The sequence below is a fragment of the Diachasmimorpha longicaudata genome, chromosome 16 (genome assembly GCF_034640455.1).
Source record: "Diachasmimorpha longicaudata isolate KC_UGA_2023 chromosome 16, iyDiaLong2, whole genome shotgun sequence".
Lineage (NCBI taxonomy): Eukaryota > Metazoa > Arthropoda > Insecta > Hymenoptera > Braconidae > Diachasmimorpha > Diachasmimorpha longicaudata.
The window spans coordinates 2,621,259-2,649,177 of record NC_087240.1 but is presented as its reverse complement, the minus strand read 5'-3'; the positions used below and the strand labels follow the sequence as shown (position 1 = coordinate 2,649,177).

General features: G+C 36.8%; 3 protein-coding genes across 21 annotated transcripts; 2 read left to right on the top strand and 1 right to left on the bottom strand.

Moving 5' to 3' along the window:
• Window positions 1–3,859: 3,859 nt before the first annotated feature.
• On the top strand, window positions 3,860–9,808 carry LOC135169963 (uncharacterized). 4 transcript variants are annotated; one of them, XM_064135416.1, is made up of 9 exons: window positions 3,860–4,414; window positions 4,886–5,252; window positions 6,201–6,394; window positions 6,872–7,091; window positions 7,310–7,422; window positions 8,149–8,248; window positions 8,494–8,604; window positions 9,447–9,602; window positions 9,672–9,808. In XM_064135416.1, the coding sequence occupies exons 1-9, from the start codon at window positions 4,404–4,406 to the stop codon at window positions 9,723–9,725; spliced, it is 1,326 nt and encodes a 441-aa protein (XP_063991486.1). In that variant the 5' UTR covers window positions 3,860–4,403; the 3' UTR covers window positions 9,726–9,808. The 4 variants fall into 4 exon arrangements, with proteins under 4 accessions (XP_063991486.1, XP_063991489.1, XP_063991488.1 ...); XM_064135419.1 differs by having other exon boundaries at window positions 3,860–4,540; XM_064135418.1 differs by having other exon boundaries at window positions 3,861–4,540; window positions 4,832–5,252.
• Window positions 9,635–23,147, bottom strand: LOC135169955 (uncharacterized). 13 transcript variants are annotated; one of them, XM_064135385.1, is made up of 4 exons: window positions 23,042–23,147; window positions 21,259–21,388; window positions 12,734–19,931; window positions 9,635–11,897 (listed from the first exon to the last, which is right to left on the bottom strand). In XM_064135385.1, the coding sequence occupies exons 3-4, from the start codon at window positions 19,847–19,849 to the stop codon at window positions 10,527–10,529; spliced, it is 8,487 nt and encodes a 2,828-aa protein (XP_063991455.1). In that variant the 5' UTR covers window positions 19,850–19,931; window positions 21,259–21,388; window positions 23,042–23,147; the 3' UTR covers window positions 9,635–10,526. The 13 variants fall into 13 exon arrangements, with proteins under 13 accessions (XP_063991455.1, XP_063991457.1, XP_063991459.1 ...); XM_064135387.1 differs by having other exon boundaries at window positions 21,259–21,456; window positions 22,979–23,136; XM_064135389.1 differs by having other exon boundaries at window positions 22,979–23,136.
• Window positions 23,148–23,337: 190 nt separating this feature from the next.
• LOC135169967 (uncharacterized) lies at window positions 23,338–27,396 on the top strand. Of its 4 annotated transcripts, XM_064135428.1 has the most exons (6): window positions 23,346–23,689; window positions 24,416–24,598; window positions 25,243–25,344; window positions 25,875–25,994; window positions 26,402–26,663; window positions 27,163–27,396. In XM_064135428.1, exons 2-6 carry the CDS (start codon window positions 24,452–24,454, stop codon window positions 27,168–27,170), a joined length of 639 nt encoding a protein of 212 aa, XP_063991498.1. In that variant the 5' UTR covers window positions 23,346–23,689; window positions 24,416–24,451; the 3' UTR covers window positions 27,171–27,396. The 4 variants fall into 4 exon arrangements, with proteins under 4 accessions (XP_063991495.1, XP_063991498.1, XP_063991497.1 ...); XM_064135425.1 differs by having other exon boundaries at window positions 23,338–23,689; window positions 26,402–27,396; XM_064135427.1 differs by having other exon boundaries at window positions 23,688–23,827; window positions 26,402–27,396.
• Window positions 27,397–27,919: the final 523 nt, after the last annotated feature.

Here is a 27,919-nt window from a genome sequence, read left to right as displayed (position 1 = left end):
CCGTCTCAGTCCTGAGATATAAATTTTGTTCTTGACTTGTTGGTAAAGCAATTTCAACGTGTTTTATTGAAAAATGAAAATAAAACACAATCTAAAACAAGTGTAAAGTAATTAGCAGAAAAAAAAAATGAAGTTGATGCGCCGTCTCATATCGGAGAAATTATGAGAGAGACCGGGGATTTCCCCAAAATTGGCGGGAGAATTCAAACGGATTATGACACTCTTGATCAATAATTTTAAATTTATTCTGTAATTACAGGTCCAGAATTTACCATTTTGCATATGGTACCCACGATCGTTACGAAGATCCTTACGTGGGACTTCTGGTAGTGCGATATCCGTTCAAAGTTGATGACATAGTAACGAACATAGTGTGCGCGATTTTTGAAATCAGCTCCATAGTATTCCTCATGATTTCATATCTCGGTGTCGACACTCTCTTTCTTCAGTCATCAAAAATAGTATCTTTATTACTGGAGGTGCAGTTTCCGAAATTGTTCTTTCGTTTTTATAAATATTTTATCTCATTTTTTATTATCCTGTCGACCTGATTTTCTCTCACAGTCCGTAGGTAATAAATTTGGGGAAATGAGACTGTGCAGTACTAATATCAAAGCGTTGGACCGACGATTTTTAAAAATACTGAATCATGTGGGTCAACAGCACTGTGAATTACTCTTGTAAATATCGAATGTCATGGAAGGACTGACCTTAAGGTAGTTCTACCCTTTCAGTAAATTCAACAATCATCGAAAACTGCACACAATTTTTACAAAATTCGATCCCATTTGAAATTAAAATTTTTCCCTTAATTTAATTATCGTTATCATTTTTTTAAATAAAAAATCAGAACTTGACTCAATGCCTTATCAGAAAATCAACATTCCTGTCATAGTTAGAGATTAAAATCTAAATATTTGATAATGAGACGTACAAAAATCAAGGAATTTTTTAAGAAACTTCATAAAAGATAATCGAACATTTGAGAAATAAGGTCTATTATTTGTTTATATGAATGAAGTGAATGTTTAAAGAAGCATCAATTCTTCTTGAAATTTAATTCATATAAAACTTCAAAGTCGGCATATTCGGTCCCTAATATACCGACCCGAGGGTAGAACTACCTTAAATGCATGTTTCTATTAATAACAGTTCAATTTCTGACTAATTTTCGCAAATATTGCAGATACTGTCGGCGAATTGAAAAAATTTTCAACCCTCTAATATATTTGACAACATTGTTAACTAGCGCTAATCTATGTGTCTGTGTGCTTTCCCTACGAGCGGTACGTTTTGATGATCATTTTAAAAAGTGTAAATATGTGCTGACATTAATTTGATTATTTTTTAAAGGAATTATCGAATTTGCAACTGGTGAGAATTGCCCTGATGATGCTTCAGATCGTGGCCATCATCTCCCAGCCTCTCATATACTGTAACTCCGCTGAAAATATTTCTCACTGGGTAACTAATTTTATTTAACTATTTATAATTAATAAATCAATCAGTCAATTTTTCTCTCTAATTCTAATTCTTTTCGAATTTTGTTGTTATCAGACGACTCATGACAGTTATATTTGCAGACTGAAAACATAGCTGATATGGCCTACTCCTGTCATTGGCCGGAGCAGAGCAAGAAGTTTAAGGAAATCGTGCAGCTCGTTATGATGAGGGCTCAGCATAATTATAGATTTGGTGAGCATGGACTGTTCAATGTGAATCGACATCTCCTGACTCAGGTAATTATAACTTAACTGGCTAGTCCATTCCTCTGGTGACTATAGGGTATAGACTCAGATTGTTAAATCCTCCCACGGGCATTCCCCCCCCCCCTCTCCATCAACCTCGCAAAAGTGTAAGTCACAAAAAAAAATCTTTCATGACTAGTGCGCTAGGGATTTTTAGTCGCGTGGTATTGTCGTCCGAGTCAGGAGAAAAAATCCCTAGTTTTCGTTTCGTTTTCGTTCGCGCTAGTAAAAATTTCTAATCTTTGCCCGAGCCACCAATAAAAATCCCTAGTTTTCGTCCGAGTCGCCGGTAAAAATCCCTAGTCTTCGGCTCCGACCGGAATGCTATACCAGAAAAAATCCCTATACAACAAAAAAATCTCTATGATCCTCGTCCTGATTCATAATATTTCCAATACTTTTCCTGCAACCTCTCAGCACAGAGGGAATGAACTGGTCGGTTAATAGCAATCTCAATTATCGAATGAATACATGTTACAATTATTGATTGCTCTTCTGCAGTTGATCCATACATCCTGGAATTTCTTCATGTTATTGAGGAAAAAGAAACTTTAAATGTCCCTATAAGAATCATCCAACTTCATCAACAAACCCCTCCCCCTCCCCGTCATCTACGAAGTTCAAGGTCGTCCTATCTCGTATCATACAAAGAAGAAATGAAACCCATCTGTGTGGACATCCCCATGGATCAAAGAACATTCTTCTAATCAAAATTGATTAGGAAGGCAACTCAAAGTGGACCTGGACAAGTTGGAGGTGCGACGACGAAGGAGAAAACCATTTGAAACTGTTAGAAAATAATAACGATAAATAGGAAACGTCAGGGTAAAATTGACTAGTGTTTTAAAACGGAGGGTGAGACAAAATGGACAGGAAGGCCATAAATAAATAATAATTATAAAAATCCTAGGGAATTAGGAATTTAGTCCCAATTGAAGTTGGAATTTTTCTAAAATGTTTCTCAATTTTTGTCTGAATCGTTTGTGAAAAATAACGATACTGTCGTGTAAAATTTATCAGTCGACTCTGTAATCGATGAGCGAACCGGGAATTCCGTAATTTTTACTGAATATTGGTTTTCGTGGAATGGTATGTAGTTTAATCGAAGTAAAAATTTCCAGAGCATTGTCACGGTCATAGGAATGAGGTCTTACCACAGTTGTAAATTGAAACTCTATAAATTATTCAGTGCCCATAAAAACTCATCAATTCCAGTAATTGCGTGATGGTGGATTGATGGTTACATTTTAATTTCATATCGCTATAGTGGATATCTATTGGCCTGGACTGTTCTCAATATGTTTATGATAGTTAATTAATTAATAGAGCTGGAAAGGAAAATTTTTATCGATGATCCAATGCCATTTTAGTTATAAATATCGGAGAGTGAGACAGTGACAATTTATTCGCAGACAAAAAATAGCTTTAGAAAATAATGATCTAACTTTCATATTTCTAATGAGTGGATTCTGAAAAATTTTTAATTCTAACTTTTATCGTTGTAACGAGTGAAATCGAGAAAATTCTTAATTTTTTTTTGTATAAAAAGAATTGATTCAAACTTCTGCTTTAAAAAATTATTTTAGTTTACAGCCACACGCATTAATATTGATCATTATATTTTATTCAGGACTATTTACTGTAATGAGTAAATGAATCATGAGTTCACATATCATTATCTGATATTCGAGTGGAACAAATTAATTTTTAACTGCGGAATATTGTTCTGGGGAATAAAAATTTTGAGGTAAGAAAATTTTGTATTGGTAAACAGTCATCGCTTTGATAGACTTAATTGTTTATCTCAATGTATCTAAAATTTATGCATATATATATCTAAGGTATGTAACGTAAAAAATATTGATATAGCATCACATTTTGGTGGATATTACTTTAAATAAATGTAATAATTATCTAATGCTTTCTGTGATAGAAAAATATCGAGTAATAGTACTACTAGTTTACCAAACACGGAATTTGTAATTAGACTAAATGAAATAATTATAATAATTATTAATAATAATTTACAATACCGTCACTGAAAATTTTTCAATTGGGAATCAATCCGTTTCGTAATCGATAATAACAGAACTTGAGTTCCCTAATTTTTAATAATTATTTCTCACCGTGTGGTAATATCTAACGAAAATAGTTAAGCGAACAAGTAGGACGAAAAAATCGTTTAATTTAATTATGAAAATCGTTTTTAAAATGGCTAACTTCAATGTTACCTGAGAGATCGATAACGCCAACGACTATATAAGGATTTAAATTGAAAAGAACAAAGAATTGAGTCATTCAACAGAATGCATTTGCCCGTTACCTCATTCGTTATTATTGTTATCTCTTCCGTTCAATTTCTATCAATTTTATCGATATTCAACTGGCGAATGGATCCGTAGCAATTTCACTTCAAAAATAGAAAATGACAATTTCTATTGAACTATTCGATTTTATTCGATACCTATTATTGTTCGGACTGGAGTGTGCGCGAGAGTGGCTAATAAAATGAAGTGGAAAGTAAATCGAATGTGAAACAGTGAAAGTAATAAGATACAATTGTGAGAGGATTGATCAGGAGAATTGGAAAAAGTTCGTGAATTTTTTTCGGAGAGAGAAAACTGTAAATAGTCTTCGATAAAAATAATTAGTGCGATGGAGACTTTGTACGGTAGCCATATGACAGTTATCATGTGGATATCTATATTTTTTCTATTTTAATTACTATTAATTACGTTGGTAATGAACTTCCGAATGGATTCGCTCGAATTCATGATCTGATAAACTATAACGTTAGTAAACAAATCGGATTCAATAAAATAATGGAGATAGTGACCTGGTGATTGATATACATATGTGAAGATTATATGAGCGTACCCCCAAATCTGTATAATATATAATACATAATATATAACAATAATATATAGAATATTATATATTACATTCACCTAAAAAATTGCTGGAGGCTGGAGAAAAAATCCAGCAGAAAAATTGTTTTTTTTTAAAGAAAAATCGCATCCAATGTCACATTTTTAAAAATCAATAATTAATTATTCACGAAATTTAATTTGTTTTTGTAACAGTAAATCCACCGCAGCTGCTCTGAATTAATTCCCCAGGAATCATCACTTCTTCAGGTACATTCGTAGACATCAAAAGATGCAGAGGAACGATCTATTGAACAGTCATTCGATAAAAAATGGGAATCAGCGGGGAAAATCGCGACTTCTCGATAAAAACCGTTCCCTATCAAGACTCGATTTCAATGACATGTTCGTGATACCGAATATTTTCTTGAGAATATTGGGACTAAGCAAAATTTATGCGGCTTTGGAGGATGACGAGGAGAATGAGAATGATGTTATCAGCCCCATAATATCGACAGCAGTTGGCCTCGGGCTGTTAGGGCTAATTAATAATTTCGTCTACCAACGGAATAATGGTGTACATGGAGCATTGGAGATCATGCCAACCATTCTATCGGCATTTATCGCATGGTTCGGGGTATGTATTCACGATTAATTCTTTAATTATCGAAAGAGGTGATTCGATGAGGTCGAAACGGAGAGAAAAATTCCGAAGAAATTGATAAATAAATAATCAATATCAATATTAAAATTTTTGTTGATAATTTATGTTAATAATCAATTTTAACCCTCTTCTATGGAATTTTACGCTACGAAAGTTCACTTTACAATTCACTGTAGTAAGTAATACACAGAAAGATATTTTTAAATGAAAATTGGAACTCTAGAGGATGAAACGTGTGATGAAATCCCACTCCAACACTTTTGAGTGGAAGTTTTGTCGGAAAAATGAGACTTGGGAGGCTAATTTTTGCGATAAACGTAACCTTCGACCCTCGTTTCACCCCCTGAAGGTCTAATTTTTATCTAAAATTTTTTTCCGTGCACTTCTAACGCGCACATAATGCTATCGGATAACTATCATTTATCCTCGTAATTAGCGATTTCTAATTTATCCCTCCATTCACTTATCTCTCAATATTTATGGAAAAGCCTTTAAACAATTTATGATTAACGCGGATCGTTAGATAGAGATAAAATGAGATAAAAAACAATGTCGATCACGAAGAGTATAAATTGGCCTCAAATAATAAAATTTCCTGGTCATCAGGAAACGCACAATTATTAATTTATAACATTTCCTTGCGTTCGGAAACTAGGTCCCCTCAGTCGCGGGGTCCATATGAAAACTATCCGGAAAATGCGGGTCGCCCGCAATCGAAAATCGTCCGGAAAGTGGATCCAAAGGACTCGAAATGAATTTAATTCATTTTTAAGAAGTTTTTATAGATTATTTTTTGATATCTATCGGAAAATATCCAATAATTTTGAAGCCCTAGGTGATCACTACTGGAAATTTCTCTCCGTGTAACAAACTCCAGGTTCACGTTGACAAAATGAAACGCTTTTTTCCTGGTTCATATAGGGGATATTGTTGTACGCTTCATCGAAGAAGATAAAGGGATTACTTGGAGACATGAAGGCCTCGTGGACCGAGGCTTGGATAGAAAATACCGATCCAATCCTCATTGGCAAAGCTAAAAGAAGTATTTTCTGCACGCTATATTATTCGCTTTTCATTATCGCACTTGGAGGTTTCTACGTCGTGGTTCCCCTCGTGTAATTTATCTTCCTTGAAGATTTTTCCATTTTTCATTGCACTTGGAGAGGAATAATCAGTAAAAATCGAGGAACTGACGTTTGCTCGTCGATTCCGGGAACGATTAGCACCTGTACCATCATCGAAGCTGGAGAACAGGTCAATAAAATAAAAAGGAAAAGTCCCTGAACCGAAATTTCAATTTTTTGTGCCAGTGCGATACTGGGAGACTCCGAAAAATCCAAATTTTTCCTAGAAAACTCAGATAAAAATTACGTAACGCTTCGAAAATTTCTGTAGAATTTTCCTCACCCCCATTTGGGTCCCAAAAACTCAGATAAAAATTACGTAACGCTTCGAAAATTTCTATAGAATTTTCCTGACCCCCATTTGGGTCCCAAATTACGAGAAGATTCCCAATTTTTACTGAATATTTCTCTCGGTGCGTCTAATATAAAAAAATGGAAAGAACTACAAAAATGATTTTTGTCACACAGGCGAATGATTCAAAAATTTACCAGTGCTCAGGACGACCAGTGCTTTGATGTTAACATTACAGTCTTACCTATGCGGTATCCATTCTCCATTAATACTTTGCCAATTTACATCCTGACTGTGATGTACGAAGTCAGCTGCATATTCATCTTAGCAATTTCCTATCTGATTGTCGACACTCTCTTTCTTCAGCTCACAACAATTGTCTGCTTATTATTGCAGGTAAATTTTCTCAGCATTCCCTGAAAAGAAATAGTTCCAGTTAAAATTAGTGACAATTGGAGAAGTAGATCAGTCTGAAAGTTCATAAAAAACCGCAATTTTACGGGCGACTTGACGCATGGGAGTACATTTTAGTTATTTAGCGTTTGTCATTTGTCCTTCGTGCATCATTTATTCAATTTATTTACTTTATGTGTATTTTATTACTTCTTTTGAAGAATGCAGGTAAAAAATTCCGAGATGTAACTTTGGACTACAATATTGACAAAGGCGATCAGTCATTATTAAGAGAAATACATCACATTGGAAAACAACACAGCCAATTACTCTCGTAAATATAAAATTTAGAGCAAAATAGAATGAGGGGGAGTGGGGCAGAACGGGCATCACTAGATGTTCTCTATTTTATAATAGAAAATTCTTAGAGATGTTCGGTAATTTGATGAAAAAATCTTGTAACTTTTGAACAGGTTTTTGTTAATAGAAACATTTTGAGAAAAAAAGCAAAAATAATCGATAAAATGCGATTTTTTGGTCAAATTTAATCGATTAACATTGTATATCTTCCAAGATACTTGCTTAAATTTTTTTGATTGTAATAGAAAAAAAAACAATAGAAAAAATGTAGAGAAAATTATTCCGAGAAATTTTGATTTTCTATTTTTTTCTTTTTATTACTAAATATTTAAATCGAATGAGTTTGATAAGAAGATAAAGGTCGATTACGTTTGTTGTATACAGGATATTCTTCTATTAGACAAAGTCTATGATTTGTTTATAAGAAGAAAATGTTTTAAAAAATATTAATACTTTTCGAAATTTAATTTAGATAATATCAATTTAGATAATGCAATTAGTTGGGAAATTTGAGAAAAGATCATTTTCAAAAGTAGTGTATGCGGTCGATAAAATACCGACCTCACGATAGAACTACTTTAAATAATTTACAGAATTTATTAATAAACGAGGCTCCTAATATTTAAAGACAATTTACATGCCCCACTCCTCTCGATAACTAATCAAATTCTCCGAATTAATTTTTCATAAAATATTTTAGATATTGTCGGCGAATTGAAGAAACATTCAACCCAATCATATATCTAATCATATTATCAACCAGTGCGAATCTGTGTGTTTGTGTGATCGACCTAGAATCGGTAAAGAAATTCCATTTGTTTACTGTCATATTTACCTATAATAATATAGGAATAATTATATTTATATTATAGTAATCTCTATATATATTCAATCGAAACTTAGTTTTTTCTTATATTTTAATGTAAGTTCAGCCCTAAGTCTAGATTAGACGAAATAAGTCGTTAATAAAAAATGTTGTACTATTTTTTTCGGTAAAAAAATGTCTATGAACTGTCATTTGCGTCATTTCTGTTTCTTTCTCTAGTCATTATCAGAACTCGAACTGGCACATGCTGCAACACTTGTGATGCATTTTGCTGTTGTTGTTATGCAACCACTAATATATTGTAATTATGCCGAAGGTATCTCCCAACAGGTGAGGAATTTTCATAAATTAATTCGTAAATAAAAAAAATAAATATAATAAATCTACCAAACAACTTAGCTATTTTTCATTGAATTAGTTAACCATTAAAAAATTATATACGATATAATTCGTTTAATTACTCAATAATTGGAAGACATTATAAGATGACGAGATGTGCAAATTTCTAATCAAATAATTTGTATATTGTTAATTATTTAATTATTCAATGATTATTATCCAATTCAGTAACTCAATTATTAAATTTAAACTCGATTACTATTCTATTCATTACTATCATGATCAGTAAATTTAATATTAATTATTATTATTTAATTATTAAAAATAAAGATGCAGAAAATCGACACATATAACAGTCCCTTTTCCGCGTAATTTGTACTTCAATGACATCTAACGTTGACTGAGTTAAATATTATCTGCATAATATGGAAATTGAGAATATTGTATTCCATTACGAGTATGAAAAAGTAATTTTTTAACCACGTGGTTGAAAAAATTCTTTTATATCATCAGGATCGACAACATAAAATAGTTTATCACTTGATGACATAAATTACTGTTTCGATCGCTGTTTTAAATACGAAAAGTGGTAATTTTTGGCACTTCCTCGACTGTAATCGAGAAGTTATTATTATTGTTTCATTAAAAAATTAAGGTCAAGTTCCACGAAAAATCTTACGAGTTAAATAACAAAAAGAAACTTAAAAAAAGGCGACGGTCAATCAGTGACTCGTTATACACGAAAAACAAATTAAAAATAATCATATAATTTTTTAAATAGGGCATAATCAATTCATTAATTATTTGATCAATTTCTTGAATATTGTATATAGACAAATAATATAGCGACCATGATCTACGCTTGTCAATGGTCGGATAAAAATAAAAAATTCAAACGCATTGTCCTGCTCATAATGATGAGATCTCAACGCAACTATAAATTCGGGGAATACGGATTGTTCAAAGTGGATCGTCATCTACTGACTCAGGTAATTTATCGTTAACAATAACAAGATTGCGATTAAGAATCTATAAAAATGATGATTTATTGCTTTCAGCTGGCACGTACAGCAGCGAATTTCTTTATGTTATTACGTAAAGCCAATACTTAATGGAAATTTATTACAATATTTTCTTCTTACAAATTCTGTCCTTGACTCATCCATGTGTGACATTCATCGACGATCGACTTTGTGACTTCACAGATCTACCTAATTAGCGCGATCATTATAATTCAGATTTTAAGTACAAAGACTTCGATAATTCATCGGTAATTGTTTAATGAATATTTCATTTTCATCATTTCATTTCAATACTTATGTCAACAAAGATTTAATGTCATGAACTCATTCTTATATAATAGATCATATGCTTATGGTATATAATGTATATTACGTCATCCATAATATATCTTATATTGTAGATAGATATAAAAATGGAGTCGAAAAATTCAGAATTTTTGTTAAAGTTCTTTGAAAATGTATTCTAGTTTTTGAAAAATATCTATAATTTTGTCATATCTTATGCTAACAACATGTCCGCTAAAAACTATCTAGATCGGTACATTAAAAATCAAATGATAAGCGACATAAATAACATTAACCGGGAATTTTTCCAGACGCAAACCTTTACCACTACTAAAAACTGATCAAACTCACCCAGAGGCTACAACAATTTTATTCAACATCATAATTAAAAAACATCAAATTCCCTTAAAAAACCATTAACTTCCGTTGTTTAATTCTTTCTACCTGAACTCCGATCATTACCACACAATAAATATGTATATGAATTTAAAAATTCTTTCTCTCTGACCAGAAAATACAATAAAAACAACAGCTACGTCATAAATAAAAATAAAAACCCCTACAAGGTTGCGTTTTGGAAATGTTCCTTTGCGTTAAAAATTTGAGCTAATCATCATCATCATCAGTTTGATTAATATCCCTCACACTTGACACCTGCGTATTGGACGGTCCGGGCATATCCTCCGGCATTTGATGACCTCCAGGCTGAATTGAAGCATCACCACCTCCACCACTGGTCGGTCTTTCCCCTGCTATTCGGGCAAAATTCAAAAACTCCGACATATCGAAATCAGTCGCAGCCAGCACTGGTTGTTCCCCCTGATTCCCAATAACCCCCGAGCTGGATCCTTCATCAGCCATCGTTATCATGGCTCCTTCAATGTCATTATTAGATACAACCGTCGCAAGGATCTTTTCACTAATCTCAGCAGGCGTCAACCTCCAAGAAGGTCCCGGCTGATCGATAGATGATATAGCTTGGTGGGATTGTCTTCTTAACACCTGCTCATACTGTTCCTGAACGTCTTTCATATTGAGTTGAGTTGGACTCCTAGGAGTGTCACGTGCTGGTTCATTAGTTCTATCATTAGCACCAATAGAAGCCTGTAACAAGGCTAGTTCCTGTCTTCTTGTTACTTCCGCCAGCTCAGCTTCCAGGGGAATGAGATCAAGATCATATTGATGCAATTCCTTTATACATTTCTCCAACAGAACGTCTGCAAGTGTCGTGAACAGAGACTCTTCTCCTATGTACTTGGCACATTTATGTCGAATGTTCAGCATATCTTCTAAGAAATCGAAACGACTTCTGTATAAGTGTTGTACAATTTTGTTACTCATTTCCGAAAGGTTCAGCGGTTTTTCGATAGATTCGTCGTCGTGCTGGAAAGGTCCATAGCCCCCTTCGAGAAAGGGCCAGGCTTCGTCGGAAACTTTCAGTTTGTTATCGAGAATAAGCGTGAGGATGACTGATAGTAAAAGTTGGCTATTGTACCCTGTAGTTCCATCCATCAGTTTTTCTAGTTTCTCCAGTGTACGTCCATTTTCTTGGAGTTTTTGTTTACACATATCGAGAATTGTCCTGGCAGTATCCGCAGCAGGGCTGTCATCACCGTAGAGCAAAGAGGTATTCTCAGCAAGTTCTTCAAAGTAATACAGGAAATCGTCTCTGAATTGACATTTTTGATGTCGAACTGCGCGAAAAATGCCGTCGATAGTAACCGGAGTTTCGAGATGTGCGAAGTATTCTGCAGCAGTTGCTGGATCTAAGTTCATGAACATACGAGCTTCGGGGATATCAAGGAGTTCGTATAAAATTCGCTCGAAGATGAACGATATTTCGATATCTGGAGGAGTGCGGATCGGCTGGAGAGGAGGACGAGGAGTAGGAGGAGGAGATTTTTGTTCTGCCGGTTTCGGTGGACTTGTGCGGAATAATCCTATAGGGCGCAAACGTTTACAGTCTTTCTCGGGCGTCTGTAAATAGCAAGAGTGAAGGATTAGTTATGATAACGGTAGGCAGCTCGATGAGGAGTCAAAAAAGTGAATTGGTACTGGTGGAGGGGACATCTTAAAATTTGATAATTCTTCGAGTGATAACGAAAGCAATTAAATATTTACGATTTATCCTTTTCAGGTTTTTTTGGTAGATTTTGAGTTAAAAAATTCTCGATAAAATTTATAAATTTAAAATAGATAAGAAAATTAATTAATAAAAATTGATAAATTCAAGAACTCAATAGTTGAACTGCATTTTATTTGATGAGTTATAAGACTCAAAATTTGTCCTTCCGAATAGGAAAATTCCGGAAATTATTCATCAACTCATTACCGATGAATTGATAAGAAATTGTTATACAAATTCGATTTGAAAATTGTGTTTTCGAGATTTTCTGTTTCAATAAATCTACGTAGCTCGAAAATTAGCAAATTTTAATATGAAAAATGGCAATTCTGTCAGTCAGAAGTGAGAAAACTATCTTATTTTGATGGATCACTCGACAGCAAGATAGAATTATCCACCGGGTCAAGTACTTGTCGATCTCTACACAACTGATCGAGTCAGGATCGATTAGCAATCGATAGCGATCGATCAACCGTCAACTGACAATCAAATCGCAATCAACTGCCTGTCAACCAGCCCTCGACTATCGACTGATCATCCTCTAGTCATCGATGATTGATTAACAAGCCATCGCCCAAGACCTCAAGTCGATCTCCAACCGACTACTCATCCATCAGCCATCGAGTCATCCACCATACTGACTTTGCGTTTACAGCCGAAATCTCCTACCAATAATATCACGACTTACCTTGAGCATTGGGGAAGATAATATGACCTCCAGAATCCCAGGATAGCCGGGCTGGACATTCCCAGGATCGACAGGCTGTACATTTTCAGGATCCACAGGCTGTACATTTTCAGGATCCACAGGCTGGACATTTTCAGGATCGAGAGGCTGGACATTTTCAGGATCCACAGGCGGCTGTACATTCACAGGATCGACAGGCTGGACATTTCCAGGATCGACAGGCTGGACATTTTCAGGATCCACAGGCGGCTGTACATTCACAGGATCGACAGGCTGTACATTCACAGGATCAACAGGCTGGACATTCCCAGGATCGACAGGCTGCACATTCCCAGGATCAACAGGCGGCGGTACATCCCCAGGATCGACGATCTGTACATTCCTAGCTTTCCGCGGAGTAGTCTTCTTCTTCCCCATCATTGCCGACTTCATCAAGACCATCGGAGCTGAACTAGGATTTATACTTCGCGGATGAAGGGGACACACCTTATTCGTCCTGATATGACCAACAATCCCACAAGCACCACATTTGAACTTGGTCTCTGATTGTGCGTTTCTCTTTGAAGGCTTCCATGGAGACCCCTCAGGCGTGCGACATGGAGCACTCTCAGAAGCGGAAGGAGAACTTGATGGAAGACTGCTGGTGGACACAACATGAGAGCTATGGAGACTGGTGTCATGGGGGGCGATAGCCGAAACATTGCTATCAGCAGTACTGGCCAGTGACGTGTTCGCTTCTTTGGCCTTTTTACTACGTCTCCACTCCATCTTGAGTCTCCTCTTATCTCGGATCATCTGCTTCGTCTGCTCGTCAGTGAGTCTTGAATAAAGTCTCGCGAAGTTTTGACTGTGGGAAGTCCTGAGCTTAACGTATTTGTTGATAACTGCGGGGTTTCGTACTATTTCTACCCGAGTGTATGTCCTCCCATTGCCATCTCGGAATGTACGATGAATCTTCAAGGTCTTGATTGATCGGCCTTTGCTGGACTGACCTTGCGTTCCCCGCCGCACTTTCTGGAGTTTTCGTTTTCTTTTTGGCTTCTCATCGTCAGACGTCTCGGTATCATCTTTGTTGGCTCCTTTGCCTTTACCTTTTGGATCCTCGGCATCAGGTTTTTGGGTGTGATAATCCTTCTTGGCTTGAATTTTGCTCTTTGGCTGCTTATCGTCAGCAGAGTTTGGTGTATCGTCGTCTGTTTTGTATTTGCGTTTGCCTGTTAACTCCTTAGAATGAGGTTTTCGAGTGTCATCATCTGTCTTCGCTTTCGATTTGGCTTTTGGATCCTTGGAATCAGGTGGTTGTGTACTGACTTTCTTGACTGGAGTTGTACCTCTTGGCTTCTTAAAGTCAGATTTTGGAGGATGATCATCTGTCTGGGCTTTCGATTTGCCTTTTGGATCCTGGGAATCAGGCTTTTGTGTACCGTCTTTCTTGTCTGCAGTTTTAACTTTTGGATCCTTGGAATCAGGTGTTTGTGTACCGTCTTTTTTGACTGGAGTTTTAACTTTTGGATCCTTGGAATCAGGTCTTTGTGTACCGTCTTTTTTGACTGGAGTTTTAACCTTTGGATCCTGGGAATCAGGTTTTTGTGAACCGTCTTTCTTTTCTGGAGTTTTAACTTTTGGATCCTTGGAATGAGGTCTTTGTGTATCGCCTTTCTTGTCTGGAGTTTTAACTTTTGGATCCTTGGAATCAGGCCTTTGTGTACCGTCTTTCTTGACTGGAGTTTTAACTTTTGGCTCCCTAAAATCAGGTTTTTGTGTGTCGCCTTTCTTCGTTGGAGATTTAACTTTTGGCTCCCTACAATCAGGTTTTTGTGTATCGCCTTTCTTGTCTGGAGTTTTAACTTTTGACTCCTTAGAATCAGGTCTTTGTGTCCCGTCTTTCTTGACTGGAGTTTTAACTTTTGACTCCCTAAAATCAGATTTTTGTGTATCGCCTTTCTTGTCTGGAGTTTTCACTCTTGGATCCTTGGAATCAGGTCTTTCTATACCGTCTTTCTTGACTGGAGTTTTAACTTTTCGATCCTTGGAATCAGATCTTTGTGTACCGTCTTTCTTGACAGGAGATTTAACTTTTGGCTCCCTAAAATCAGATTTTTGTGTATCGCCTTTCTTGTCTGGAGTTTTAACTTTTCGATCCTTGGAATCAGATCTTTGTGTATCGCCTTTCTTGTCTGGAGTTTTAACTTTTAGATCCTTGGAATCAGGTCTTTGTGTACCGTCTTTCTTGGTTGGAGTCTTGCCCTTTGGCTCCTTATCATAATCAGGTTTTTGAGTATTGTCGTCTGTCGTGGATTTACTTTTACCTTTCGGCTCCCTAGAATCAGGTTTTAGAGGATGATCATCTGTCTGGGCTTTGGATTTGCCTTTTGGATCCTGGGAATCAGGTTTTAGTGTTTCGCCTTTCTTGGTTGGAGATTTAACTTTTGGCTCCCTAAAATCAGGTTTTTGTGTATCGCCTTTCTTGTCTGGAGTTTTAACTTTTCGATCCTTGGAATCCGATCTTTGTGTACCGTCTTTCTTGACAGGAGATTTAACTTTTGGCTCCCTAAAATCAGGTCTTTGTGTATCGCCTTTCTTGTCTGGAGTTTTAAATTTTCGATCCTTGGAATCAGATCTTTGTGTATCGCCTTTCTTGTCTGGAGTTTTAGCTTTTCGATCCTTGGAATCAGATCTTTGTATATCGCCTTTCTTGTCTGGAGTTTTCACTCTTGGATCCTTGGAATCAGGTCTTTCTGTACCGTCTTTCTTGACTGGAGTTTTAACTTTTGGCTCCCTAGAATCAGATTTCTGACTATGATCATCTGTCTTCGCTTTCGATTTGTCTTTTGGATCCTTGGAATCCGATTTTTGTGTATCGCCTTTCTTGGTTGGAGTTTGGCCCTTTCGCTCCTTATCATAATCAGATTCCTGAGTATTGTCGTCTCTCTTGTATTTGCTTTTACCTTCCGCCTCCCCAGACTCAGATTTTGAAGTGTCAACATCTTCTTTGGCTATCGTTTTGCCCTTTGACTCTTTACCATCACCTGATTGTTGAATATCCTCGGCTCCCCTGTACTTCCTTTTCTCTTCCGGCTCCCTATCATCAGATTTTTCGTTATCATGATCCTTCTTGCGTTTCATTGAGCCCGTTGAGTCCCTACCACGAGGCCTTGGACTATCATCCTGTTTCCTGCCTTTGATCTTCCCTTCCGGGTCTTTACCATCATCTTTTTGCATATCACCGTCTCCGCTGTATCTCTTTTTCCCCTTCGGCTCCTTACTATCAGATTTTTGAGAATCATCATCATTGTACTTCCTTTTCCCTTTTTGCGGACTACCTTCAGATTGTCGGCGTTCATCCCTGGACATTGTGCTCCCTCGTCCTCTCCGCGTCATCTGCTGCGCCTTCTGAACCCTTGCCAACAAAAACTTCATATAATTACTGATTTCTTCTATATCGGAACTGTCATCATTCGTCGTCTCTCCCTGATCACTAGACAACACTTCAGCAGACGACAGCATCTGATTTTCACGCTGAAAGACCTTCTGATAGGCCCCCTTATATATTTCACTATACGCTTTTGCATCGATTCTCGATGTTTGTGAGAACTGAATCGTGTCTTCCTCACCAATGTGTGTTTTCACATTTGAAAAAGTTCGAATGATATCAATCAACTCCCAACGTGTCATATATTTTGTGTCCTCTGTTCGTAGACCGAATGTCTCAAGAATATCCTGCGCTTCCAACGTAGTTAATTTTCTTAAATCACCAGGAGTACCTCTAACCGGACCCCTCGGCATTGTCGAGTATTTCTCTTTATTGCACGATGGCTTCTTCGATATCCTGACGTATGATATTCCCTGACCGCATCCTGTAGGATCAGCAGGACCCGCCACTTGGAGTAAACACTTGCCCCGCTTAAATTCGAGGTAGGCACGTGTTGTATTCCAAGGAGCTGCTAAGACTTCATCATCCTTTCCTCTGTCATCATCATCATCATCATCATCATCATCTCCAGCAGTTGAACAGCACTTGTCATCATAGCCAGCGTCTCTCAATCGTTGCTGACCAGCGAGCATGCTGAAATATGCACAGCACTCCTCCGGTGTGATACCCTCGCAAATTTGGTCTCTACTGGGAAGGGGAAAACCTGGGGTCATCATCCAGTGGTTGTAGCCCAAGTAGTTGCTGTATACCCTGTCATAGAATGCACATGCAGCTAGTTGATTCCGGAGAGCAGCTTCACTGTGACCTGGAAATGCCCTTTTAAGGTCCTCCATTTGAATTTGTTTAGCACCTCGACAATTTCGAAAAACCCCATTGATGAAGACTTGAATAAACTTTTTCATAAATCTAACAACTTTCTTTGATGTCGGTGGAGGGACTTCCTGAAGTGGACACTGCTGCCCAGCCAGGAACAAACCATTGATTTCCCTTATATAGTATTGCTTTCGTGTTCGAATTACCAAAAAATCAGTCTGAGGTACCTCGTGTTCGTAAATTGGTGCTCGGTACATGTTATTTTCAATCGCCTGAATACTCTGTCCTGGTGTCATGACCCCCAGAAATGGAGTTGTCGGGGCGTAGACAGTCTCACCGTATTTATACCGCGGAGGACGATCTGGATGTTTGTCAGGATTTCGTTTATAGTAATTTTTTATTTTTGAACACATGCCAACCTGATTCATCAACGGTGGATGCTCCTCCGAGAATTCAACAAGTACAATGTCACCATCTTTACCACTCAAATCTTCGGGTGTCTTCATGACGAAGATGTTGCGATCACCGAGGGACGTTCTCATCTCAGCTCGTCTCCTGGCCTGTCGTAATATGTACAGAGACAGAGACTGGACAGGGTGCGGATCCGGATTGATGAGAGGGCCGAATCTGAATCGCCTCAATTTGGGTCTGTGGAAGTTCCTGCGTTGGTCCAGTGTCAGGTGCGTTGGTATGAAGGGAGGTAGAAGCTCCATTACAGGTAGACTGTGGTGAATAGCGTTGGGATCCCGCCGGGCCTCCACCGTTCTGGGCATGTAGTAAATATCGTTAGAAATATTGAAGGGATCATCAACAGGAACTTGCGGCAAAAGTGAAGGCCCCTCTTCGGGCACAACGTTAATGATTCCCATGTCGCTCAGGAAGCGTTTGCTCTTCTTCATGTGGGGCTGATTACCCACCTTCTTTGATGGGCTCTCCTTTTCAGTGGTCTTAGTCGAATCCTCGTCATCTGGAATTCTCCAGACAACGTTTGGGTCGTCAAGATATATGGTAGGGATTTTCGGCTCTGGGATTCTCTCCATGTTGTCAGCATCCCAGATGACGTCCTTCTCCCAATCTCCGTACACAAGATCTTCATTGTCGATTGTAAATAGCGAGTAGAAAGTGTCATCGTAGGGTTCATTTATAGCCTGCTGGTCCTCATTCTCATCCTGATCCTGATCTTTATCCTGATCCTGACTGTTGTTCTGTTGATCCACACCTCGATTCTCCTCCTGATTCTGCTGATCCTCGCCTTGATTCTGATCCTTATTCTGCTGATCCTCGTCCTTATTCTCACCCTGATCTTGCTCCTTATTCTGCTGATCCTCGCCTTGATTTTCCTCCTCATTCTGTTTTTTATTCTGCTGGTTCTTGCCCGATTTCTGACGGTTATTTTTACCTTTACCTTTACCTTTACCCTTACCCTTACCCTTACCCTTACCCTTATCCTTATTCTTATCCTTATTCTCATCCTTATCCTTAGCTTTATCCTTATCCTTATCCTTATCCTTAGCTTTATTCTTAGCGTCCTCTTTTAGTTTTTGATTGTGCACATGTATGAAAGATGGTGAACGATATTGAGATAGCGGAATAGTTCTCTGAGCCCCGCTAGGCACAAATCCTACATACCCCGTTTTAGCGGGCTTGTCCTTCCACCTACGCTCGGATCCATCCCAGATGACATCGTTTTCCCACGACAATTGAGAAACCATCGAGAAAGCATCATCCGGATATTTATCATCATCATCTTGTGATCCTCCTGCTTCATGCTCGGAGGACTTTTCTTTCGGTGCGAGTTTCATTCCATAATCAAAACCCTCACCAGATTCGGGTACACCCATCCAGTCGAACCATTTTTTTCCTGGTCCATGACGCCAAGCAGGTACACTCGGTGGTTCCGGTTCTACCGGCTGATCAACCCTCGATATATCCAGCAATTTTTCTTCGTCGTCTGATGCAATATAATCGGCTGATGGAACTGGGCCATAATTCATCGTCCAACCACTGCATCCAGGTCTGGGCTCCTGGTTTTCATCATCGGTTGTGTCATCACCAGTGATACGATTTTTCTCCTCTCTTTTTCTGGCAACCCCGTCCCAGTATTCATTTTTCTTGGGGTTGATAGAATCGAATAATTGCAGGAATCTAAGAGATTTGTTAGGACGAAATTTTGGAAATATTTTTTTGACATTGACACCGACATATTTCGCAGGAATCGCCATAGCCAGAGGCCTGTCTGGTGTCGGTTCAGGAATCACCAGCTGTTCAACGATCTGAATCGGTCGCTCGGGTACTGGAGGCGGTGGCATCAACTGATCACTTGATCGATTCAACTCATCATCTGCATCATATTCGGCATTGCAATCCTCACTTATCACCATGTCGACAGCCTCTTGCGATAGCTCTGGCACATCAGTTATCACCATCGAGTCATCAGTGGTTTCTGTTTTATTCATCTGGTCATCACTCTCCAGGGCTTTGTCCAGCTCAGCCATCGCCGACAAATAACCATCTGCAGATGTTTCCGAAGTTTCAAAACTCGTGTCCGGTAGCTCCGATGATTCATTCCCTGGTTTTCCAGGCTCATCGTCGACCTCGAGGACCTTTTCCAGGTCATCGACAGTAGACAGGAACTCGTGTGCTGATGATTTGGCTTCAGAATCAGGTTGGACATGTGATGTGCTGGGTTCAACTTGGATAACATCTTCTGGGGAGGGATCGGTTGCTGGATGACTGGGAGATGCCAACTGTTGACCGCCATCATCCGCAACCTGAATGGGATCTGTGACAATTTCCTCATTTTCGCTATCGTCGGCTAGAAAACTGCTGAAGTATGAACTGGTCTCACTGGATTTGTTCAAATCGCCCATGATTCATCCCGTTTCGGTTATTGTTTATTATTTATTGTTGTACCAAAGCATCATTCAGGTGGATCTTAGAAATGGATCTACACTTTTTGACAATATGTTATGTATTGAGAGAAATACAAAGATGTTCTCAAATGGAGATTGTTTGGGACAACAAAATGGCGGGTTTAAAAGTTCCCAAAAATGTTTTTTCATGATTTCATTAAAATTGTTTAAAAAAATCGGTCGCGAAGGGGTCAATCGAGATGAACTCGTTCTGATTATTGACCAGTTATTGAGAAATATCTCGGAATCTAAGGTAGATAACAAAATTTTTATGAAAATTTTGTGAAACGTAAAGGAGACAGTTTCGGATTTGGGGTACGATCCCCGATCTGATCACTTGGTCGTATTGTTGATGATTTGGAGGGTCAGAGGGTGGATGGCGATGATGTAACATCGATCGTTAATAAAATCGATCTTCGCCGATTGTCTACAGTCGGAATTACATATTCGATGTTTCAAAAATCCCGCCCAAACGAGAAATGAACAGTCGCGCATGCGCGATACCGTCATTTTCAGTGTTTTGGGGGGGCTGAGTTGGTCGCGGACCGGGGGCTATTCGAGAGTCAAAAAATATCGATATATCAGACTGAAAGCGTCAATATCGATACCGAAAAGTTGGGATATGATGAATATCGATAGACAGAAAGACATTTTGAATAAAAATGGCACCTCCAGGGAACGAAACTGGGGACGAGGTGGTAATCAATTTTTAGGTTATGTTTTGCTGAAAAAATCAGACTTCAGAGATTAATGTTTGCGGTAAAATGAAATTTCGTCCACTGGAGATGTCATTTTTATCCAAAACTTCTTTTGATGTGTGCAAAGTATCGATTTTTTTTATATCAGAGGCAGTTCGAGATAAAAAATAGATTTCAGTTAGATAATTAATTTAACAAATAGGAAGTGAATGGGAGTAATTATAACAGATCATTTTGTAGAACAAATAACATTATCAGACAAAAATATCGATACCCACGTTATCAGGACCAGGAAATATCGAATATCAGATATCGGAGTTCAAAATATCGATATCTCGAGTATCGATACTGTCCGTGGAATTTTCTTATCAGAAACTGTCTCATTTACTTTAAAACAAACAAAATATTTTGTTGGAAAGACCGATAATTTGACAGAGACGACAAAAAAAAATTCAGAAGAAATATTATTCTTGAAATCCAAAACGTCTATCATATAAATATTATTATCCCATTTTGGGATTGATTTCGCGTCTGTACCGAGCAGACAGATGACGAATAACGATTATTCCCTATTTGTTTAACAGAAAACAAATATTTTTCGTGAATAAAAGAAGAAGAAAGCAGAAAAGAAAATCGAATGATAATGAACAAATTGAAAATATCTCTTACGTGTTTCGGGAATAATTTTTTTAGAAGTACTAGGTTTATTGTTGTCTCAATTTCTTATCTTTCCGCACTCTGTATTTTTCGCACAAAAAACAATTGTTGCTGATTGAAAAAAAAAACACTTTTCTGGGCACTAACAGGACATATTCGAGTTTCATATCAGTTTTCTTTCTTAAACTAGCATTTTTATCGCACCAAAATCTATTGTCGACGACAACGAAGATCACCAAATAAATAAATAAATAAATAACCCATAATAAGACAAAAGATATTTTGTTTCGAAAGCTGAATTAAGTAATTCACCGTTGGAAAAAATGAAAATTCGGTGGCTAAATCCAAACCTGATTTTCCTGTATGATAATGAAATTATGACGGGATCGATTATAATTAATTTTTTATTGTTTTTAAGGTTGCTAGCACTTGATTAATTGTATTGTGTAATGACAGATAAAATATAATAATAGATTTTTCGTTGTAAAAATTTCTATTTACGTAACTTTAGGAACTTTCTGTAATTATTCTTCGATAACCAAAGCAGCCAATCGATTGAATATTTTTTGCTGTATTCAATGGTATCGTTTTTACCATAAACCGTTTTTAATTAAAAAACTATCGAGCAGTCGATTAAAAAAAATCAAATCCAAAACGTTCCATTTAAATACGTGGAAAATTACTCAAATTTGAAAAATTTCTGGCTGAAATTCAAAACGGAGAGTTGCAATCAGAAAGTGATAATTTTGCAGTCACTTTCCTCAACTATTTACCATAAAAATTTAATAAAAAACTGTCGAGGAGATGTTATACACGACAAACAACCTTAATTCGTTCAACGTAAAAAAACTCATTAAATGCACTGAGAATCCAATTAAATCGAACTGTACACGACCTTTTACGACTAAGAAATTTGCAACTAATAAAAAAATAGATCAATTTTTTGTAATTATGTGAAAGAATTGAATTTACAAGTGTAAATTGAATTGGACATGACAGGAAAAATGTGAAATAGCTCACATCACTTTAAACAATTGTTGTCAACAATTCACTGAGAAAAAAAAATTTCATCTTTCGTAAAGATCAAGAGGAAAAAAAATTTGTATTCCTCCTCAGAACAACAAAATGCAATTCCAGGTGTACAAATTATGTTGAAGCCAAAAATGATCATAATTATTATCAATATTAATAATAACTAGAATCTATAATTATTCAACAAACGACTTTTGTTAACCACTTAATAACGATTATTGACATTTTGAACGATTACCAGTATTTCGAACGATTATTTACCCTCGAAGTATTTTACCCCAGAAAATCCCAAATTTGGAAAATAATTCTGGAAATTTCGGGAAAACCCTTCGATGTTTTTTCAACCTTCAAGGTTTTTCATAATCCAACTTTGAGGGTCATGTACAGTACAATAATTATGGTATTCAGTACATCTGTAATATTTGAAACTGAAATTCTGAAAATACCTGTCCTGAAGAAATACTCAAAAAAACATTTTCATCTCCAAGACATCGCAATCCTCCGTTGAAATAATTTTTCTCCGCCTCAAATCTCGTTGTCGTACAGAAAAATCAGGCATTTTGATGCCCCGATACCGCCCCAGTTATCGAACTGTGCAATTGTTCGGTAACAGGGCGTCATTTCTCCAAACGATAAAATCAGACGCCAAATAGTTGTCGTTTCGAAAACCAAAAAGGTGCGATAAAAATGCTGTTTATACTCCAGTTTGATTTATCACCGTGTCCTAGAGGAATTAAAGACGAGAATCGATCAGTCTATTCACCACACTAACGCGGATAACACCAGCGAAAAAGCTTCTAAATGATAGCGTCACAAAAAACCGCGAAATGGCGAGACGAGTACATTGGAACCGCCATACTTGATTCAACTGGAGCCGGTGAACTGGGCACTGACGACTAGCGCCACCTGGCATGACCTTGAGAGCGAGGCGTCGTTATGGCCGACCGAAACTCATGAATTTCGGCCAATCACAGTCCAGGATTTACTATCAAGGACTCGAGACGGTTTTTGGCGACAGGAAACGAGCAAATTCTTTCTCCTGGTCCTTCACATTGTTTATTGAAATGATATTTCGTGTCCAATGGCAGTGCAGAGAATGTCAGAGACAAAAGGACAATTGTGAACAGCTGTGACTATCAACAGATATCGTGGGATAATTATACTTCTGCTGTTTGTGATTGCCGATCGACAACCGATCCTCAAGACATTGCCAGTTGCCCCCTGACAGAGTTCAAGGACACGAACATTTGGAATAAACGAAGTTTTCTGGATTCTCGAGAGAAGGCAAAATATTTTGATAAAAGCCTGAGTGACCCATTTCATTCGACTGAGGACCTCTCCCAATTCATCGTTGATACGAAAAGAAAATAAATCGAATGACCGTTGTCATTATAAGTGAACATACGATCTGGTGAGTGAAATCTTGGACTTCTGGTTGTCAGGAATTACTTGATGTTCTCATACAATGTAGGAATGTCAACATCTAGAATTTTCGGAGATAAATCGATTGGGATTGAACGAAATCGAAGTCAGTTGTCGTGAGTTTGAGGTTAGAGATCTCTAAAATGTGAGGAAATTAATTAGAAATATTGGGGCTTAAACGATTACTTAATATTATAATCATTTAACGATGAACAACATTTATTGAAATAACTGTTTTCAAGTCAGGAATGTTCAAGTATATTTTACAGTTTGATACAGATGACAATATAGTTTCAATGATTTTCTGTCAACAAATTTGTCAGTGACATCACAAGAGAAAAATTTTCGAAAAATTGGAGATTTTGACTTCTCATTGAGATTACATTGTGTACAAAATTATTGTACCGAATAAATAAACAATTTTGATTGCTCAATGTCGGAAAACTCCGTTTTTTAACATGAAATTGATCTCCAGTAAAATTTAGAAGAGAAAGACATTTGTCATAAGTAATGTTCATCGTGATATTCATTAAAGTCGATTCATCATCCCATAGAATTTACTAAACTATCCAGAGATTATGGAAAATTCGAAGTCACGTAGAACTCTGAGTATTCCTGTCATGTGATCTCCAGACCGATGCCATCTGAATTCTACCCCCCCCCCCCCACATTCCACCTCACTCAAATAACACGACATTTATTCGATATCTTTCAGATTTTTGGAGGAGCTAACAAAATCCGAAAATTGACAATGAACACGCGTGAACTCATTGAGAAAATAACACGATTACCAAGAAACAATGACACATCATTGATAAAGATTTCTCCGAATCCAAATGCTAATGCAGACCGCAAGGATAAGGGTATGCGTCGGCCTAGGCGAATAAAAAATGCCGACGTGAGTTGAAATTTTCATAGAAATTGTATGTCACATTGTCTAACATCTATTTTTCATATAATATAATTTGGAATTTGAGGTCTGAGTCCTTAACAATCTTTTATTATTTATAGTGCGCTGTTTTTGAATAGTTCCAGTTGCCAAATTTTGTAACAATCACATCAATAAAATTCGGAAAAGCTCATACAATCAGCAGCATTATTTAACAGCGTTATTTAAATTGAATTCGTTGATTTTTTTACGTCTAATGATCAAAAATTGTGGTTTTAATCTTTGACTACAACGGGAACGTTGACTTTTACGTAAGACAACGTGTCAAGTTCTGATTTTTGAAATTTATTAAAAGGGTAGCGCTACCTTAAGTCTATCAAGGACGACGATTCATTTGCAAATCATGGTCAATGAAGGCATTCCTTCTCCGGGAGAAATTTCAATGAGTTTGATTTCTCTTATTTCTAAGCTGAGACACCGTTCGATAATGTTGAAAGAAAAAAAAATGTCAAAATGTAGATGATGACTTGACGACATGAAATGAATAATCTATAGATTATTATGTGATTTTCAGACGAGGGACCGACTTAAAGAGACTATTTTAGACGACTTTACGTTCACATTTTCGTCAAATAAATTTTCTGATGTTACAGTTGGTGAGATATGACGATTCGATGTCACCAGAGGAACGCTCAGCATATTATTCTAATGACAGTTCATTGGATGAGACATACATTAGCAGCATTATTCGCGAGGTAAACTATAATATTAATTTCAATTCTGTCCTGGCGGAATAACTGATCAACCCTTAATTGCTGATCGATTGCCTAATCGACCAATCAAGTTTGTCGTTTGACAATCGATTAGACCTCGATTGAGATAACGAAATCTGTTGAAGACGAAAATGAATTGATTTTCATGTCCATTGAAAGTCGATTCGCAATGTTGAATAATTTTGAATCGATTGATGATCGACTGAAGCGGGGATTGATCACCAGTAGAACATCCTAAAATACTTTGAACCGAATAAGCATCGACCTGGAAGCCACTTCTATCTATATTTTATACAGAAATCCAGCGCATATCGATTTGTGATTAACTAATATCATGACATCATTCAGCACGAAATCAAATTCGCGGTTGACTTTCAATAAATGCAGACCAGGGCAGCAACAATTAGTCTTTCAGGTCTTCTGTAAAATTTGTATTCTTCGATTTCAATCGTTTTACCGGTCCCCCAGTGATGTTATCACCTCTTTCCTGAATTCACAACTAATTATTTCAGGCATATGGAGGGGAGGTGTCCTCGAACGTTGCCATCGAGGACCTCATCAGGACAAGACAGGCTGTCAGCTCTGACAGACCGAACTTTGCAATAGACAATTGGTCCGTCTCTTCTGACGAAGTAAGTTTTTACATGTAAGACGTCCTTCAACCGATCGCACACATCATGAGGCAAAAAATTTGATAATCTCTTTATCTCTAGACACAGCAAGTTAATGTTCTTCTGATTGATTTCATATTTTGTCTACGAAATCTAGTGCGTAATCTTCATATCAAATTATCCTCAATTTGACTCCTGAACTATCCAATTATTATAATTTTTTATTCCCCTATGAGAGACTTCAATAAGGAACTCAAGTTTCGTGATTTTATTGAAAAATTAGTGTAGCGCATGCTAATCTGAAGGTCTTCGGCTGATTTTTGTCTCATCCATTGTTGCACAACATAAAAATACCAAATTTGCAATCTACTATGCGCAAGTTACTGCATTTAATACCTGGAAACGTCGATATTGTTTTCGTTTTAAAGGTCACACCAACTCACCAAATTCCTCCTTTCCAACCGAAAGAGAGTTCACCCTCGGAGGCCTTCTCATTCGTCAAAAATGATAACTGCGCCAGTGAAAAGGAGGAGTCCAAGCTGAGAAACTCAAAATCCAGAAGGCAGAAGCGTGAATATTGTGAAAAACAAGCACACGAAGTTTTTTCAAAAAATGTCCTGATGCGACATATTCTACTGGAGAAACAATTGGAGTCCATGAACCTGGAATCATCGAGCAGTTCAACATCTGGTAAGGATCATGATTCAGATTGTACGGGAAATAGTTTCGAATTTGTGGAAATGCCAGATGAGCCCGATGTTTTACTACGCCCCGGAATGATGGATAAAGGTATCCCTCAGAGTAGATCCGTTGATGATGGTTATCGATTTGCCCATCATGGTGTGAAAAAAACAATAACACCAAGACGGTATTTAATGGACCACATTGATGATAACGATTTCGTTTTCAGAAAATAATTGTGAATTTTGTCTCGTTAATGAGCATTGAAAAATGCCAATTAACGACAATTTAGACTAAATTAAATGAAACTTTTATGGTCTGTAATAATCAATAGATTTATGTAATAAGAGAATTAACAATCAAATTTACAATTGATTATTGTTCTACATTAAGACCCTGTTTTATCACCATCCAAGACTGATTGTAATGTTTAGTATTAATGTGTTGATTTTGTCATGAATTTTTGTCAAGTAACTCTGTCATTTTTTTTTCTTTATTTTACTCGTAGGTACTTGATTAGCAGTGGACTTTTACACCAATCACAAGCATTCATTCTTCGCACAGTTTATTTATATTTCCAATAATGATCTTTTTTATTTATCAGCAAACTACGTGATGGAATGAATTAGTTTTTTTTACATTGAATGGATGAAAACTACTTGATATCATGTGTGATCACAAGTATGAAGTATTGTACCAATGAATATTGTGGAATAAACATGTAGAAGACATGTAAAGCCAATTTTTTAATTTTATTTGGTACTTTGTTCGGCAATTAACTGGAAAATGCGAGTGACTTTCAAGAATATAAAATCTTTTTTTTATATTAATAATATTTTGTTATCTTAGTAATATCAATAATATCATTTTTGGAAAAACCAGGAAAAAACGTCAACTACAAAATTTTCTGTCTCTAACGCTTATTCAACAATTCCCGAATTGTTCATTAATTTTAATGCATCATTGTCATCATCAACAACCATGAATTATCAATAAATTATCTAGTTAACAATATTTCCACAAAATGTATCAATTTGTATAACAAACATCGTATCCTACAAAAGAAAAATTGTGATTTAATTTTCCTCGTTCTTGTAAATTATTTTGAAACACTTCAATCATCAATTTTAAATTAATGATTACAATATCTTGAATTTTAACGACTCATTATTATATTAATAAAAAAATCTCCAGGCCCTCATTGATCTATTGTTAACAAAAAATTCCATAATAAATCAAAATATTATGTAAGTCGTCAAGACCCC